This window comes from Triturus cristatus, chromosome 4_1, assembly GCF_964204655.1.
Source record: "Triturus cristatus chromosome 4_1, aTriCri1.1, whole genome shotgun sequence".
NCBI classification, from domain to species: Eukaryota; Metazoa; Chordata; class Amphibia; order Caudata; family Salamandridae; genus Triturus; species Triturus cristatus.
In genome coordinates, this window is record NC_140585.1 from 550,445,920 (window position 1) to 550,465,703 (window position 19,784).

Here is a 19,784-nt window from a genome sequence, read left to right on the forward strand (position 1 = left end):
ATGCGAAAATAAGTGTCCTGCAAGTCCAACGCTACCATTCAGTCTTGCGGGGCAGAGAAGACCTGAGCAAGTGTCAACATCTTGAACGTCTCCTTCCAGAGGAAGCGATCGATTGACGTACCTGAGGTCCAAGATAGGACGCAGGCCCTTGTCCTTCTTGGGAACCAGAAAGTAGTGGGAGTGGCAACCACGACCTACTTCTGGGACAGGAACACGCTCGATGGCTCCCTTGGCCAAGAGAGCCATAACTTCCTGCTGGAGAAGGGTCAGATGATCCTCCGACATCGCGGTGGCATGGCTGGAGGGGTAGTCTCGAAGGGGAAGGAGTAGCCCCTTCAGACTATTTGCAAAACCCACCTGTCCGAAGTGATGGTGCGCAAGTGGGGGAGGTGATGGCGAATCCTGCCAACCATTTGCGTTTCAGGGCCTGAAAGGTGGGACTAGGAAGGTGTGAAGGCTGCTGCAGAGGGGGGGTTGGTGGACTGGCCTGCCCGCTGGCCCCCGGAACCACAACGTTGATTCCAACGTAGCCACGAAAGGGGCGAAAAGCAGACAGCGCCGGACGGGAGGAGAAGCCGTAGCCCGCGAGTCCTTGAAGCGCTCTAGGGCGTGGTCTGCTTTGTCGCCAAAAAGGTGACGGCCATCGAAGGCCATGTCAATCAAGGTGTTCTGGACATCCCATGAAAAACCAGTGGACCTCATCCAGGCGTAGCGTCTAAGCGCAACCGACGTTGAAATGGTCCTGCCCAGAGAGTCAGCGGTGTACAGCCCACAACAGATAGTAAACTTGGCTGCATCTCTCCCGGCAGCGACAGCCTGGGAGAGCACTGTCCGAGCCTCCTCCGGACACTGAGGCAGCACTTGCGCCACCGTATCCCACACTGAGTGCGAATAGCGGCCCAAGAGACATGCAGTATTTACGGACCGCAGTCCTAAGGTGGCGGAAGAGAACATTTTCCTCCCAAGATGGTCCAGCTTCCTGGATTCCCTTTGTGGTGGAGCGGTAGGGAAGGCGCTTTTGGAGGTGGAGGCTTGAGCCACCAAGCTCTCCAGGATGGGATGTTGGGAGAGAAAAGTGGGGTTTTCAAGAGCCGGGTGGTGGCGTTGGGCAATCTTCCAATTCACTGGAGCCCCTGTGTTGGGCCTGGACCAAAAGGACGTTGGTAAGGGCTTCATTAAAAGGACGTCGGTAAGGGCTTCATTAAAAGGAAGCAGGGGCTCCAAAGAGCTCGCCGCCGTTTGAAGCACCTCAGTTAGGAGGTGTGTCCTGACCGTCACCGTAGGAAGCTCGAGATTGAGAGCCTCGGCTGCCCTACGCAACACCACAGCGTATGACGCTCCCTCCTCCGTAGCCACGGTAGGAGGACATAACATGACATGGTCCGGTGAAGTGCCAAGACCACTGGCATCCCCCAGTTCCTCTCTCCAGTCCTGCTCAGACTCTAGCTGGTCAGTTAAAGGGTCAACTGACCCCTCCCAGTCCTCCTCATCTTCCTCTGTGTGCCACTGTGGTTGGAAAGGGACCCCAGGAGTGTACAGGGCCATGAAAACCCCACCCAGCGCCGGATCCAGTGTCGGGCGACGCCGGTCTGGCTCCGTGTCCTCCGAGTCTGCAGGGCCCGAAGGCGCACCAGTGAGGTCGGTCTGCCCAAAGATGGCAAGCATCGCCTCGCAGAACATACGAAGCTGGGCGGGGGTCGCTCCGGGTCCCATAAATAGAGGGAAGCCCGGAGTCAACCCTTCGGGCTGCGCACGACGAGCCGCGGGGTGGCAGCACCTGCGCGCCTCGTCGGATCGGCCGACCGACGAGAAGTCGAGGAGCGACGATGCTCCACCTCTTCTTATGCTTCGACTTACCCGACCCAGAGTGCGAAGACTTTGAACAGGAATGGCGAGCAGGTCCGCAACCGGTCCCTTGAGCTCCCTCTCGACCGGGACCTCGAACAGCGCGGAGCCGACTGCCGGTGTTCAAGCAGCTTTCGGGACTGCTCCCGCAAAGCCTTCAGCATCAACAACTGGCAGTTGGAGCACATCTTGGGGTCGTGGTCACGCTCCAGGCAAAAAAAGACGCAAGTGGTGGCGATCCGTCACCGACATCATGCGATGGCAGGAACCGCAGTCCTTGAAACCGGGCATCCTTGTGCACCTTACGCTGTCGAAAACTCTAGAAAAGACGTCGACAAAAGTTAGACAAAAAATGACTGAGGTACCGTTCTTCCCGGATCTGCGCTGGCTGGTGCGGAAAAAGAATGAACTGACATCAGGAGGGTGGCGTGTAAGTAGCTACCGCGACATCATCCCAGCGACCACGACACAGACGACGGACGCAGAGCTGACCGACGCCACCTTCCAACGCGCAGAGATACTGCTGGCGAAAAACTTTCAGGATCCAGTCTGACGCCTGGAGGTAATTCTAAGGTGAAAAATCTATAACTAACGTGCTTCATTCAGATACATGCTAGACAGACTGATTTATTTTGAACTAGCACTATGCAACATGTTAAAACATCAATTTAATAGTAAAAATAAAACAAACTTACTTCATTTGGATAGCTGCCTCTTCTTGCTGTCGTTTTTGCTCCTCTTCTTGAATCTTTTTTTCCTCCTCTTCAATTTTTATCTTGTCTTCCTCCTCCTTTCTTTTTTGCTCTTCCTCTGCCTTTACCTTTTCCTCCTCTTTCCTCTTCCGCTCTTTGTCATCTTTTTTCCGCTTATCTTCCTCTAGTTTTTTCTTTTTGTCGTCAACTGCCTTAAGGCTCTCTCGTTTGGAGCCAAGCTTAAAATCATCTTTGGCTTTCTCTCTAGAGCTTGTTAACCTTCTTTCAGTGCAATCTTTATCTTTGTTGTTCAATGGGTCTTTGTCCTCCATGCTTGTTGTCTTTTTGTGCTCAGCTGGCATAATGTTGCCTGGGCAAGCCTAGAAAGAAAAAAAAAAATGTTTATTACCATATTAAGAGCATTAACATATGTTGCCTAATCCAACATTTATGTAGATTTCACGTGGAGTTAGGACATTTTAAACAGATCATTCATTTGGTCTCTGCATTTCACAAGGCTGAAACACTTACCAATATTTAGTCAGGAAAGGAAAAAGATAGAGCTACAGAAAAAAAGACACTTAAAAGTCAGGTTAAAACATTTGTAATAAGAGAATTAGAAAAAACGAAATTGCTAAAGCAAAGTGATGCAATTACATCCCCACAGTAATGCAGAATGCCCCACTATATACACAAAAGATCTTCTCAGACATATCTCGTCTGATAAGCAGAGTGGATGTAAAGGACTCTCACTGTATGTTAGTGCCTCTAAGGTGCAGGCAAATCCCCAACTTTCAAGCAAGTTGCCTCAATAAGGAGACTCCCTCCTATTATTTCCACTGCATGAACCCTGGACCATTTCAGCATTATCTCAGGGAGAACCTTTACATTTTAAAACAACTTAAACCTGTGTCCCCTTATTCTTAAACCCAGTCACTGAGTATATTTTTATTGTTTTCAGCTTAATGTTGAACTTCATCCTTACAACTAAAAGTTGTAGACATGAGCATACTATAAAGGCAAACTTTTTTAAAGGTATCGATCAACCCATCATTCATAACGAAAAACCCTAGGTTTGACACACACATCTACTATACCATATACCTCGAGGGGTTTCCCTATTCGATCTTCAGGGCGGGACTAGTTCTAGTATTAACCTAGGAACAACCCCGGTGTGTGTGTTATGCTTCTAGAAAGCAGGTCCAGTGGTGGACAAAGTACAAGTAAAAATCTACATAAAAAGGCTAGGAAGCACCTCACATAAACATCCACCAAGGAGTGATAGGCAGGTTCTCACGAATTTGCTCACTTTATCATCATCATCAGCTTTCCTATGATTGGGAAGGAACGAACACCCGAACAAGGTCAAAAGAATGCTCGAAGAATGTTATGTGTGTGTATTTGTCTATCTAGTTACGTTATGTGTGGAACACATCTCAACAACCCCCTGGGCATAATGCTGGTTTCCGGCCCAGGGAGGACCTGGCTTGGCAGAATGTATGATTTATTCAGCATTCCGTCCATCATTTGTTTGCGTAGCACTTTTAACCCTAAGTGGGATGAGTATGCCCAGACGTGGGTTCCTTGCTCACTGTGCCACTAGATTCAAGCTAGCCTGGCTGATTAAGGGTAATGCCCAGAAACCGGTCCTAGGATGCTCGTTTCCGGTCCAGGGAGGACCTGGCTTGGCAGTTCGGTCTGCACTGTTTCCATGAGGCACAGGGTCAAGACTGATTTGCATATGGCTGGGCCTAAACCGGGGTGGCAAAGTGAGCAAAAGAACGATGGATTTAACCCAGAATTCTCGTGACTGGGGGTGAATGTATGATTTATTCAGCATTTCGTCCATCATTTGTTTGCAAAGCAATATTCTACTTACTGGCAATTTCTTTAGGGCAAGAGGACCACAATACACCCCTAGGTGCACCGGACCATATGGCTACCAGGTGAGTACCTACCAGTAGGCCACAGGAATGAAACAGCACAAAATTATCATTGACTGTTTGATCGCCGCCAGTGTCGTGAACAGCTGGTAGCCATATGGTCCGGTGCACCTATGACCCTCGCCCATTTGCCAATATTACTAAGATACTTTTGGAAAGTAAGTAATGGTGGGTGTACCGCTTAAGGACCCACGAACCTGGACTGTATGACAACATTCACTGGCTCCAATTAAAACAATGAGGTCCACGAATAAAAAGAAACAGCACTGATATTATTCACCCAATACACTTCTCTTGTATGGTTTAACTCACATAGCCATCCATCAGCCCGCCCTAGGTGTGAAGCTGAACAATTATTTTTTGACACCAAGGAACAAAAACTAGTGTGTATAGCAGATACGTGCCACTGTCGACGCTATACAACACAATACCTTATCAAACCAATGTTTTTCATGAAATTCCTATCCCGGATGGAAACAACATTTTTGTACAAATCCTAATATATTGTCACATGAGTTACGATCACTTCACCAGTCACTTCCAATGCACTCACTAATAGCCTCAAAACCTGAGCTATCCCCGGGACGCGATACCCATGCGCCCAAGGATAATACAGTTCCCGTCATTCCAAGCAGCAATGTGTAGTCACACGCAGCCGCTGAGACGTACTTGTTTTCTGCAGCAGGGGGGACTTCATTTCCAGACATACACGCTAGCATGGTCGCGTAATTGTACATACTCTTGCCAGGCCGGTTCCTCTTACTTTAAAACGGCTAGTTACAGAGACAGGGCACCGGCGGGAGAAAGGAGAAGCACGAACAGGTGCTTGCAGTAGGGTGAGACCTTTGACAAATGAATGCATAACATTATGTAAGCGCAGCACTTTAATGATAACATGGGCTGATATTAATTGACGATGTGTGGTGCGACAATGTTTGTTTTTGTCTACAAGGCTCCCCTCGTCCCATTCCTCCATGAAGAAAACTTGTCCAAAAATGTGGGTAAGATTTGGATATGAGTGAGTATGTGGATATGGGCACTTTTTCTTTTAACCTGAAGCTACGTGCATGTTGATTGAATGTGACTACATTACTGAAGAACAGTACATAAACTAATATTTTTATTAAAATGTTTTCTAGGACCACATCATAGACTTAGACCAGCATTTAGCAACTGGTACAGTAAAATTGTGTGCACAATGAGAGTGTTGACACTGTTCATAGGGAATTCAAAAGGCGACATACAGGATCCTAGTCCTGAAGAAAGCCCCAGACCCATGTGTGGGCCCTGTTTGGGCTAAAATATGTCGACCTGAATAGGAGACAGGCAACCTAATGGTGCCTCAAGTGTCCCAGGTTTGCTTTTAATCACCCCTACACTACCTATTAATAAACAACGAAATTCAAACAGGCAGGTACGCGGAGTGTTTAATCTTTAGGATCCCTCAGAAACATCCATGAATAGTCTCTCTGATCACAACAAGGGCCACCCGCCGCTAGAGCACTCTCTGGCGAGCGCAGAATGGCCAATGATGAAGCATGACGCCCAGTGGCTGTGTGAGGCCATCCTGCCCTTTTTGTTGTAAATCCTTCAATAGGGTCTTCCCTTTAACTATTGGGGCACAAGTCATCGTAATGAAGAATGAAATGATGGATGTCCAGTTTACATAGTTTGAGAGCCTGAGTTGGGGTACATTTGCTTTTTGTGATTTTGTGTATAAGAGAGAGAGTGCAAACCGTTACCCACATAATTTCTTTCTTATTCCCCAAGCCCTTAAATTTAATAAGGGTGTTGTGTGTGAAGATTTGAAACATCCTCAACGGTATGACATTACTAGGTCTCAGGCGAACATGGGAAGGCTTTGGAAGGAATCTCTAGTGCAAGCACCAGGGGCTTACTATTTTGTTTCTTAAAAAGGAGGGCCGAAGCAGAATCACTTATACTTAAGCCTTCCCTTCCCCTTGGCCCATTTGTGACATCTGCATGTCGAACAAGTTACTTACCTTCGGTAACGATCTATCTGTAACAGGCAGTAGTAGTAGTTATAGATTCCTTACCTTAGGATTACACCCAGGCGTCAGACTGGAGCCAGAGAAACTTTTTCGTAGCAGTACCCCTGAGCATCAGTAGGTGGCTTCGGTCGACTCCACGTTCGTCGTCGTGGTCGCCGGGATGGATTCAAGGTGTCTACTTAGGTGTCTACTTAGATGCTTCCCCTGCACGCGGACATCAATTCTGACACAACTTTCTATACCAGAAGCGCAAAACTAGAGCCCTGTAAGGTAGTCCCTATCCCTAGAAGTCAGTTCGCAGAACGGGGAGTATGGGTGGGGCAGTAAGTAATCTATAACTACTAATGTCTCATTAGACAGATACATCGTTACTGAAGGCGCGCAACTTGTTCATCTAAAAGAGATGGTAGTTAAAGATTACTTACCTTAGAATAGATACCCCAGAAATCCCAACCCTGAAGTTGGGTCTGCAAACTAAGATGACACCAAAAAGTACTGAGGAACAGAACGGCCGGAAAAGCAGTCTTTCCCAACTTGGCTGTCCAGACAGTAATGCTTAGTACACGTGTGCAGGGATGCCCACGCGGCTGACTGGCAGATGTCAACCAGCGGAACTGAAAGTCTCAAAGCAGTAGCAGCTGCCTTCGACCTAGTACAGTGGGCGCGCAGTCCTACTGCGGGTTCCTTTTTAGCCAAAGAATACAAGATCTTAATGCATAGAACACATCGAGAGATGGAACATTTGTCAACTGCCCGACCTTTCTTGGCGACCACATAACCCACGAAGACTACTTTAGTGCGGTCAAGTTAGAAAGACAGCGTACGCACGTTTTGTGTCCAGACGGTGGAGTCTCACCTCCTCTTTGGGAGCGTGCAGAGGAGGAAAGAAAGTGGGCAATGTGATGGTCTGACCTATGTGGAAAGAGGTACCTTTGGGCAGAAAAGAGGGCCTAGTATGAAGGACTACTTTGTCCAGATGGACAGCAATAAAGGGAGGTCTGAAAAATAAGGCGTGAAGCTCACTCACCCTGCAAGCAGAGGTGATGGCAAGCACGAAAACAATCTTCAAAGTAAGGAGACAAAGAGGACAATTATGTAGTGGCTCAAAGGGAGCACACATAAGAAGTGAGGAAAAAATTCAAGTTCCATTGGGGCATTAAGAAGGAGAAGAAGGAAAGAGATGAGTAATGCCCTTCAGAAATCTATTAACAATAGGGGACTTGAAAAGAGAAGGCTGATCAGGAAGGCGAAGAAAGGCCGAAATGGCTGAAAAATAGCCTTTAAGAGTGCCCAGAGCAGAGCCCTGCTGGCCAAAGAAAGTATGAAGAGGAAAACCTCTGAAAGAGGGGCAGAAAAGGGCTCCACAACCTTTGCTGTGCACCATGCCACAAATGTGTTCCATCTACAGGCATAAACTGTTTTAGTCGAGGGACGCATGGCTGCCAAGATGACATTATAGACTGCGGGAGGAAGGTCAAATGCCGTCAACTGTAGCTGTTCAATCTCCACGCTAGGAGGTGGAGACTGGACAGGTTCAGGTGGAGGAGCGCCCCCTGCTGCTGCAACAGAAGATCCTCCAGAAGAGGCAGGCTGATCGGAGGACCAATGGCCATGCTCAAGAGCAAATGGCGTACCAGACTCATTACGCCCAGTCCGGAGCCACAAGTACTACTTGGGCCCGGTAGAGCTAAATCTTCTTTAGCACTCAGGCTAGAATTGGTACAGGCGGAAAGGCATACAGGAAGCTGCAATTCCACTCACGATGAAAGGAGTCGCTGACCGAGTGCCGCTTTGGAAACTTTAACGCGCAGAACTGCTGACATTGCGCATTTTCTTTGATGGCGAATAGATCTAACCAAGGCTCTCCCCACTGCTGAAGGAGACCTTGCACCACTTCTGAGTGAAGACGCCATTCATGATCCATTATGCACCGGCAGCTGAGTTTGTCCGCCCTGGCGTTCAGGGAACCTGACATGTGTTGAACCACTAGGGACATGCCCTGATGTTCCAGCTACGTCCAAAAGCAAAGAGCCTCTTGACATAGGGTCCACGACCCCAGCCCGCCCTGTTTGGACATCGGAAAGATCCCCCTGATGCTGCGCCCACTTGAACTTCAGGTTCCACTGCAGAGCCGGCATATGCCATCTGGCATGATCCACCAGCAGGATGCAGGAGGTCATGAGGCCCAGCAGCCTCAGGGTCATTCTCACCGAAATTTAGGATAGAGGCTGAATATCCCGGACTCGCCGCTCTGGAGGATAGACCCGAAACTGCGCTGTGTCCAGAACCTCTCCGATGAAAAGGAGCTTCTGAGAGGGGATAAGCTGTGACTTCAGACTGAACCCCAGCGATTGCAGGAGGTCTGCCGTAGTCTGGAGGTGGGAGACGACAGCCTTGGGTGGGCCCACCTTCAAGAGCCTGTCATCGAGATAGGGGAAGATTGGAACCCGTGATATGCGCAGATGAGCTGCGACCACCGCCATCATTTTCGTGAACACCCGAGGTGCGCTGGTAAGGCCAAAGGGGAGCACGGTAAACTGAAAATAGTCGTGGCCTACCGTGAATCGTAGGTAACACTGACGGGTTGGCAAGACGGGGATGTGAATGTAGGCGTCCTGCAAGTCCAACGCTACCATCCAGTTTCCAGGGTAGAGGGCAGACAAGACCTGAGCCAAGAACAACATCTTAAACTTCTCCTTCCAGAGGAAGTGATTGACGTCCCTGAGGTCAAAGACAGGCCGCAGGCCTTTGTCCTTCGGTACCAAGAAGTAGTGGAAGTAGCAGCCAAGACATACTTCTGGCACAGGGACGCGTTCGATAGCTCCCTTGGCCAGAGAGCAATAATTTCCTGGCGGAGAAGGTCCAAATGATCCTTTGACATGCGATGGAGTGTTGGTGGCATGGAGGGAGGGGTAGTCTCGAAGGGGAGGGAGTAGCCCCTTCGTACTATCTGCAAAACCCAACTTTCCGAACTTGATGTTTTGCCAGTGGGGGAGGTGATGGCAGATCCTGCCGCCCACTGGCAACTGGTGGCCTTGAAAGGTCGGATTAGGAAGGCTTGGAGGTTTCACAGTTTGGCCTAAGATGCTCTGCGTCTGAAATCTCCACGAGACACCCAGAGTTAAGATTTTTAAGCGCTGTTGCGCCTTTTGTGCAGGCACCGTCAGGAGACTACTTTTAACCTCTGTTACACAACCCATCTGTCCCCCTTCTCTACAGAGGGGTACTGGATGATGTAACACTTGCAGTTACCTGATCATGGTGTATAGGCATTGTTATGGTTGTACGCTGTAAAATGTGCAAATTGTTAAATAAAAAGACAACCAAAAAGGAAGGCTTAGAGGCTTCTGCAGAGGGGGCATTGGTGGACTGGCCCGCCCGCTGCACCCCCCCACCCCCCCACGACGTCCTATGTCCCCGGCCACGCAGAGCTGTGGCTCGGGGTGGAATATGGGGGGGACACCCCTTCTGTAGCCACAAAACAGGCAAAAGGCAGGCTGCATGGGGTGAGAAGTGGCTGCGACGCCCAAGGACGTGGCCGTAGCCCTAGAGTATTTGAAATGCTCGAGCGTGTTGTCCGCCTTGTAACCAAACAGGGGACGGCAATCAAAAGGCATGTCCAAAAGGGTAGATTAGACCTCCCCAGAGAAGCAAGACATTCTCGGTCAGGCTTAGCACCTCAGGGCTACCGAAATGGAAACCGTTCTACCCAGCGAGTCGGCAGTATCCAGCTCACACTGGATGGTGAACTTTGCTGCGTCTCGTCCCTCAGCAACCGCGTGGGTGAGCATGGCCCAGGCCTCTTCCGGGCACTGTGGCAGCACATGTGCGACTGTATCCCACACCGTGTGTGTATAACGGCACAAAAGACATGCGGTGTTCACTGACCGCAGTCCTAAGCTGGCGGAAGAAAATATCTTCTTCCCAAGATGGTCCAGCTTCTTGGATTCCCTATCTGGGGGAGCAGTAGGGAATGCGCCTTTTGAGAATTAGGCTTAGACCACCAAGATCTCCCAGGAGTTTGTAAAGTGAACCGTCTGACCTGTTCTATGTAGTGTGAAATGAAAGGCTGTTTTCCCTAACACACATTTAACAAGCATTTGCAATGCAATAAGTCTCGCATTTGCCAAAGTTTGAGCTATTGGCATTGTAAATGGCAATGTATTTTATTTATGTGTTTTGAAAACCTGCAAGCGGTTCGTTAACACGCACTTTGTACTTATAGCCATTGCTTACGAGATGCAAGGCTGGCAGTAAAAGAGGCGCAGTTACTGCCTGGCTTGCTTCTAGTAAGCAATGGCTATGAACCGCTTGCAGGTTTTTTCAAAACGCATACATAAAAGGCATTGTCATTTACAATGCCAAAAAAACTCACGCAAATGTGAGACCTATTGCATTGCAAATGCTTAGAGGTCCTTGTGCTGACGCTCAAATATACACAAAATTATATAACATGGCCATACAATGTAAAATGAACCTCATTGCTATAGTGAGCTACACATGCAAGCGACCCCTGGCATCCTGCAAGTGATGAAGGTTCTTTGCTACGTTAACTGGTTCTTCATACAGCAGCATAGTTTGCTGCCATTAAAGTCTATATTACTGTGTGCATAATAATTTCTTAGCAAGTGTCTACCTTAGCAGGAATAGGCCCAAATCAGACAAATACAACTAATTTATCATCCCAGTTCATTCGTGGTCTCAAGAAAAGAGCAGGACAGACTGATTCTTGCTTTGAATAACTAAGCACCCAGCACCCCAATACATACGTTTCATGTCCTAAGTCGAAAGTCTTCGTTCAACAAATCTGACCATTTGGCGGACGAACAAAGCAGTGTTAAATGCCCACCATTAACCTTTTATCTACAACAAACAAATATGTAAATATATCTATATTAATGCACATCCTTGACATGAGGTTAGAGGAATGGACTGCTGAAAAGAGGAACTAAAGTACAGAGAAACTAGACAGGCAGTGATTTTAAAGAAACAATGAAAAGTTACTTGAAAGAGCAAATCAAATGAAAGGGTACAAAGAAGGACATCAGAAGCAGGGCAGAAGGTAGGAAAAACTTATAATACGAAAGAAGGAGGGAAAGATTCCAATTTATTTATAAGAATTGGAAAAACTCCACCCAGTGACTATGAACAGAGCAAACACGAAGAAATACTGATTATCTTTTTTTTAAACATTTGAAAATACAGAAAAACCCCACAGAAATGAATAACAAATAGAAACTTAAAACAGGAAAGCACAGTTATAATGTAACATCTGGGAGTCATGTCGATGCAACAGAAAAACTCATTCATGAAAGATATCAAAGCAGTGTGCAACATTCATATTGTTTAGCGACTACAGCATTTAGTGATCGTTACTGGGTATGAGACAACAGTAAATTAAACAGCAGAGCTATACAGTGCGGCACAGATGACAAAATATGCAACTCGCTTCTTAAAGCACTGTGGAAACACACCAATGAGTATGGAGAGATTAAAAACAATTTAGAGGCAGAATAACCGGGTGCTAAAGACAAAATAATTGTGGCGTAGTGCTCCGGGGCTGTCAGTCAGTGGGTCCACAGGTAGGTAAAAATGTGAGAGGTGGAGTGGCTACAAGACTGATATGAGTGTTTATAATGTTATTGATTTTACTAAAGATGTATGATGCCATGCGATGAAGGGCCTACCTGCCTGCCACGAAAAACACACAGGGCCTTTCGTACCCGTGTACTGAGTAAACGTTCAACTTCATAATGCTGCGTGTGGATTTTGCTTTTTTTTTTTTTAAATGTGTTAGTGTGGATTTCACAGGTTTCAATGTCCAAGCACCGTGTGGCATTGACTACAGCTGTCATTTCCAGACTAGGGAAGGTAGAGAAACTCAGATGTAGACCTTCAGTACATCAACTGATATGGGTCACTCAGCTACAGAAACCTTAGCCATTAATCTGGGCGCACCAATGAAACCAGTGATTTGGTAGCTCCGATTAAAGCCTTATAGATACTGTTAAGAGCGCAATGGAGGGTCTGCTCCTTTCAAGCAGGATTGATCTGTGCGGATCAGACTACATGCAAACCTCAACTTTTGAACCACTCCCAGCATCGTCAAATCAAGATTAACTGTGGGCCCCTGTTTGCACTTTCTGTACATTATCCTGGCTGTCTGTATTCACAAGCCACATTGTGGTTTACCCCATGTATTCTAACATATCATTGGCTGCACCCATTTAAATGCCTACTTAATTATCTGAGCTGCATAAGCAAGTCTGTAATCAAATGCTGTATGGTAGCAACAGTACACAATACATAAAATCAAAAACAATCTGACTGCGCAAGTATGATTGTCTCGTGGAAAGTAAATGGAGTGAACCATTGAGGCACAACAGACAGACAATAAATGAAATAATGTTCATATATACACATCATATTCCATATTTACAGTAAAGGAGAACAGGGGAGAAAGAAAGAGAAGGGAGTAGGACAAAGTGGGCAATCAGATGTAGTTGCTTTTGGTGTTTAGGTCGGTAGTCACAGGAGTACTAAGGATCAAGAGGAAGCTGATGGGACACGGGGGTCTAAAAGGAATGAATCCCAGTGGTCGGGCCATGTATATTAAACGTGATGTAGAGCAAGGGATAACAATGGGGTTTAAATCAGCACAGCGAAGGTCACTCAGAGGCACATATAGGAATAAGCAGATTAGGGGGTAACACCAGAGCAAAGGTCATGTAGTGACACATAATGGATTGCCATGATATATATATATACATACATAGGAAGGGAATGGGCTGTTTCGGATTACACGGGCCATATTGCATTTCGCCACTGACAGCTCTGCCAGCCCTTGCTTATTGCCACCAGACATCGTGGCTGTCCTCAGGTAGATGCAAAAAAACACACTCTGGATGCTCTCGTAAATTTACAATATACATTACACATAAATTAACAGTAGTCACTGCCCAAAACCATACTTCACTGTGGCTGTCCATGTAGCAGCGTGTTTACTGCCCACAAGGTCAGGCTGGCAGGCCTACATGAGTAACTCGGTCTATTTACTGCAATCTTGGATCGCCCTTGGGATCACGTGATCTGCCCCTGGTAATTGTGGCAGCCGAGAGGAACAGTTTGCAGCGTGTCAGGTGAACACCGACCATTAAAGCTGATGTGCGTGGGGAGCTTAAAGGGTCACTTAGTCGTACACTCACCGCTCTCGCAGCAGAGCCGGACTGGGAGGGCTCGGGTGGAGGAAGCGGACTGGGAGTCGCGGAGATCGAACACAGCACTCAGCTGTGACGGGAGACGATACCCGGGGCAGGTGAGGGTCTTGCACTGGACAGAAATGATGAGCTGATAACGAAGGTACGAGTCGGGTGGCTCTCGGATCAGTTGGCTGAGGATGCCAGCAGGGTGCTGTGTGAGCGCACTAGGCTTAAAGTTAAAACAAATATTAATAATAATAAACAGAGCGTCGTGTCCCTGAAGCGGGCACCGCGCTTCGAATTAAAGTTAAAAATAAAAAAATAAAAAAATCACCCAGCAGGTACTTTGCTACTGGCAGCAACTATTAAAGTCAAAGCGCGCATTGCGCTCTCTGTATACAAATAACGCACGCCATTGTCCCGCAAGTGCTGGGGGGGGCGGGAGAGGGGGTGGTGTTGGCAAATATTAAAGTAAAAAGTGCTAAGCTCCGCATGCAAATAGCGCCCGCTGTTGTCCTAGAGTGCTGTGTGGGCGCGCTGCAATTCAAGCACTGCCATTGTCCCACATTATTAAAGAAAATAGTGCTCCCTGACTAACTAAAGCATCCCGTGTAACGCCGCAAGTAAACATTCCAGTCCGGGTGGGCCGTCCTAAAAGGAGACAGGGCGGTAAGAAGGAGGGACTAATAAGTCTCATTTTCAATAGGAGGCCAAAGTTTAGCATGGACGATGAAGCCAGCCAATCAAAATGATGGCCGTGGCTTCAAGCCCCCTTCTGAAATTTCATCAATTACTATACGCCTCGCAGAGCGAGGAGCGCATGCGTGCTCCAACGCTAGGCGAGACCTAAAAAGGCTAATAAGTCAACTGAACAAACATTTCAAAATATACCTCAGTAGCTGTGAAAGCCCATTTATTTGTACTTCTGGGTGATGAGAAAAATAATTTAATAGGATGAAAAACATATCAGAACACTTTAATTGGTGATGTGTTTTCTGGAACCCAATTTTGACAGATTATTGCTAAAACATTATAAAGATTTGTCAGTAAAGCTACAAGGTAATGGGATTGTTTTTGGCCATTTCTTGGAAATGTAATGTCTGTAAATGCACTACCACATCATGCCATTGGAATATATTTATTAATAGTGAGTATTTAAACATTAAATGTTTAACACTCCTGCCCTTGCCCTGATGGTAATCAGGGCTCGAAAAATCTGAAAAAAGGATACTAATCCTGCAGGTCTAGTACCTTGAAAAATCTCCTCGACCTAACAGTAACGTACTTGACCTCCGTCTCTGAAAGCGGAGCAAATGTGACAAAATAACAAGATTTAAAGGCATCTTAATTGCTCATTTGCTTTGTGAGCAATAAAAAGGCCTTTAAATCTTGTTATCTTGTCACATTTTCTCTGTTTTCAAAGACAGATGACAAAAGTTAGTATGTTTTCCTACTCGCCAGAAAGGGCGAGTAGGACCTAAAAATAGCTCGACCTCATTAAATTTACCTCGCAAATGCGAGCGGTCGAGTGGATTTGTCGAGCCCTGGTAATGCTATTAGTAAACTGAGGGGTAAGTCATGGATCATGTGTACCTTATATCTGGGCTAAATTCTTATTACACATGGAGCAAAAGTTTAGACGGATTAATCAAAAGAATTTTTTTGTACAGCAGAAATGCTAAACTCGCATATTTGAAGATGCACTTGTATGCGAGAATGACGAAAAAGGCGACTGTAAAATAAACTATTTGACAATGATCAAACGAGACCAGTTTACAGGTCAATTAAGTTACAGTTAGGTCGAGTACTTTATTGAAGTTACTCGACCTGCAGGTCTAGTAAAATATTTATGACTTTTCGAAACCTGAAAACATAAAATTCTCAAGTGTAATGCATATAAAATAAAAAAAAGCTCAAATAAAATCACATTTATTGCATAAAATCCCTTACATCAGAGTTTAAAAGCATAGCAGTAACAAAACACAGAATAAAGTTTTCATCCAGTTGCGCCTCCCAGGTCTGATTTTCTGTCAACATCACTCCAAGGTAGTCAAAGTATTTGACCTCTTCTATCAGGTGCCCTCAATGGTCATTCTGCCTCTCAAAGAACGGTGCAGATTAATTGCCATATACTTTACCGGGTTTAGCTCTAGCCCCATATTCTTACAGAAGGTGGGAACGGAATTCAAATATGTCTTTAGGCCCATGGGGGTTCTTGAAATAAGGAGGGTACCATCAGCAAACACTATAATCAGCACAGTTATTCCTGCAGACTTGGGTGATCATTCTTGCATTCTACTGCCCTGTTAACGTAGAGACTAAAGAGTGGCGGTGCAAATACACAACCCTGCTTTACCCTTTGATTAATAGGGATCCTATACCTCAAATCGCCTCCCACATTCCATCTCACCGGTGCATAGCAATGGCGGTGGAGGGCTCTTAGAATCCAAAGATTCTAGATCTTCCGGGACTCCATAAGCATCCAACACGTTCCAAATGTTGTCCCTCATGACGAAGTCAAAAGCGGACCTCAATTCTAGGAAGGCAATATACAAGTGATCCCTTTTCAAGGTTACACACTTCCAGCATATAACTTTGAAGTGGAAGACTTGGTGGATTGTACTAACCCTTCTTGTGATGCCTACCTGTGTGTCCTCAAAGATATGGTTATCAAATATCCATGATTGAAGCTCTGCCAAATCCGGACTCCAAAAGATGTTTTTACTATTATCTAGTAGACGTATAAACCTATAGTTGAAAGGCAATTCTCTGCTAACCTTTTTATATATTAGGATAATAGCGGCACCACGCCATGATGGGGGAATATCCTCGCCTCTCATGATGGAGATATTTAAAGACTACGCCTAGTTGGTTTACTAAAGAGTGTTCGCGTGAAAAATAAAACATTTATTAGAAGCCATAAAGAAAGGAAACAAAACAATAATAGTCATTGATAGGAAGAAGTATAAGAGCACAATGACTAATGCCAAAAGGAGCTGGGAACGTGAACAGTGCGCTGAGTTAGCCAACACACTTGATGTTGGGAATATAAAGGGCTTTTGGAAATTAGTTGCAGATTGTTCTCGTGTGATTGATAATCTATCAGACGCAGTAATGGTTGACTCATTTTGGGGCCTTCTATTTTTAGTGGGGCCCAGATGAGACCCAAGTTGTGAACACGAGGTAGGACTCCTAAAAAGACTGACAGTACAACTACCACTGATAGGAGGGAGGCTAAGGTGGCTAGGGGTCTGCGACCTTCAACCTTATGGAAACCGCACAGACCCTTCAGTTAATGGAACAAAATGCTTCTGGACTGGTTGGCATCCCTAGGGATTTCTATTTCACACCCTGAAGTGTGGGTCTATTATCTAAATGTCCTGAGTAACGCCATCATGAGAGGCGAGGATATTCCCCCATCATGGCGTGGTGCCGCTATTATCCTAATATATAAAAAGGTTAGCAGAGAATTGCCTTTCAACTATAGGTTTACACGTCTACTAGATAATAGTAAAAAAATCTTTTGGAGTCAGGATTTGGCAGAGCTTCAATCATGGATATTTGATAACCATATCTTTGAGGACACACAGGTAGGCATCACAAGAAGGGTTAGTACAATCCACCAAGTCTTCCACTTCAAAGTTATATGCTGGAAGTGTGTAACCTTGAAAAGGGATCACTTGTATATTGCCTTCCTAGAATTGAGGTCCGCTTTTGACTTCGTCATGAGGGACAACATTTGGAAGGTGTTGGATGCTTATAGTCGCGCTGATTCACGAGCGCGCTACAGATACTCTAACCACTCCTGAGGCGGAAGCCGGGAGAGTTTGTTGCATATTTTGCTGTGATTTTATTTTGTATTGTCATTGCTTTTAATCTCACTGTACACTCACCTGTGAGCACTTTACCCCCCCCGATAGCTGCTAGAATCGCCCTTGCACAGCGGATCTTATCGCTGTTCGGGAAGGGAACAACTTCGCCGCCATCGCGCGCCAAAGATCCGGGCCACGCCCACTTCCTGAGGCCACACCTCTCTCCTCCCTATAACAATTTGCCTTCCTCGGACGCGCAGCGGGCGCGCCGTATGCGCGCCAAAGGGAAGCCCGTCTGCGCCCGTCCGCGCCAGGCCAGGCCCAGGGCCCACCACCCCTGGAGTCCACGCTTCTGGATCAAGGGTTTACTCGCCCGATCTACTATTCTCCATGCGACCCCCTGTTAAGCAAAGCTGCAAGATCCTACCTAATGACAGGCACAATTCCATCTCGTGCTCTTACTGCAACTTCCAACTCGACGTCCCCCAGCCCTGTCGGCCCATTTCCCAAGGCCATAAGCCGAAGCATACGTGGCTGCTCGGAAGCCTAAACTGCAGATCCCTTGGCAAACATAAAAGAAATATATACGACCTTTTGTCCGACAACTTACTGGATGCCTTATTTCTCACAGAGACATGGCTACACACCAGCTCAGGCCCAGACATAGCTGAAGCCCTTCCGCCCAACTATGCCATTGTCAGACAAGATCGACCCACTGGAGTAGGAGGCGGCATAGCAGTCATTTAAAAAAAATTGTTGCAATGCACCTTGGAACACGTTCCCCTAAACGCCTGTGAGATAGCTCTTTTTAAACTTCTACTCCATCCAAATTTTTCCTTCACGGGTCTCCTGATTTATCGACCACCCGGCCCGCTGCAATCCTGGGACACGCAGCTGGTGGACTGGGTCGCCTCGGTCAGAGTAAACTATAGTAATTTATCCATTATTGGAGACCTAAATATACATTTGGATGACCATCTGAATAAATCTGGCATAAATTTAACTCACGATCTGGCTGCCATGAACCTCACCTTGTGGAACTCTGGAGCTACACATAAAGGTGGTCACCTATTGGACCCAATTTTTTCCAGTCTTCCCCTGTCACTTAGCCACCCAGCCGTGCCCCTGCATTGGTCAGATCACTTTCTTATTTACTTTAGTGTGTCTGACCATCTGACTTTTAGTCCCTCCGGCAGGACAGGGCAGTCCGGCAAAAGGAACTGGAAGAAACTGGACATAACCCATTTTATGTCTGTATTGGACTCTGCTCCTCTGGAATAATTATTTAATACCGAGGACATAGACATAGAGATTGTAGCCACTAATATTAACAAATGGCTACTAGGAGCCCTAAACATCTGTCTCCCGTTGGCACGCAAAAAATTTACATCCCACAATGCTCCTGCGCCATGGTACAACGAGGAACTGAGGGTAGCTAAATCCAAGTGCAAACGCTTGGAACGCCTCTGGAGGACAGACTACTCCCCTGTAGCCTGCCTGACTTACCGAAAAGAACTCAAGCTTTATCATAAAGCATGTTCCACGGCTAGAGCTACCTACGTGGCGAAATCTATTTCAGATGCCACCAACAAATCCAAAATTTTGTTTAATCTTGTAAGAGAATTAGCGGGCTCAAATACTTCAGCCAAACCCCCTCCATTGAATAATGCCCAATGTGAAGAATTGGCGCGTTTCTTCACAGATAAGATTGATACAATTCACCAGGACATAGAAAAACAACATCAGACACAAGCAGTGATAGATAGGGACCCTGACCCGCAGATGGATGCCATCTCTCCTGCGCCATACTTATCTTACGAGCCACTTACAGTTTGGCCTGAGATGAACAATCGGGGTCTCCAAGACATTTTAGGGAAAGTTAAATCTGGTTCTCCCAACGACCCCCTCCCAATCTCTGTACATAGACTTTTTGACGCCCCACAACTTTCCATCATCTGCCAAGCTTTAAATCTATCCCTCTCCACAGCAAAGGTTCCAGCCATGTGGAAACATGCCATGGTGTCACCCCTCCTTAAGAAACCATCGGCAGATCCGAAAATCCTGGCCAACTTCCGCCCAATATCCCTCTTACCCGCCTTCTCCAAAATTATGGAGAAACATGTCCACGTACACCTCGCTAGTTTCTCGGAGGCTAATAACATACTACATCCCTCCCAATCGGGTTTCAGCCCTGGCTTTTCAACGGAGACAACTCTGCTTGGTGTGATGGAAAACCTTCGCCTCCTAGTTGACAGAGGTGACTCCGCTGCGCTGATCCTAC

General features: G+C 46.6%; 1 protein-coding gene across 9 annotated transcripts in view; it reads right to left on the reverse strand.

The window, feature by feature from the left end:
- UPF2 (UPF2 regulator of nonsense mediated mRNA decay) overlaps positions 1-19,784 on the reverse strand; it is a 1,571,752-nt gene that overhangs the window by 1,457,889 nt on the left and 94,079 nt on the right. For all 9 annotated transcript variants that reach the window (XM_085652863.1, XM_085652867.1, XM_085652865.1 and 6 more), the window contains one exon: positions 2,541-2,917. In XM_085652863.1, the coding sequence (XP_085508989.1) occupies positions 2,541-2,899 (359 nt within the window). In that variant the 5' untranslated portion in view covers positions 2,900-2,917. Of the gene's footprint in view, positions 1-2,540; positions 2,918-19,784 lie in introns of those variants that run through there.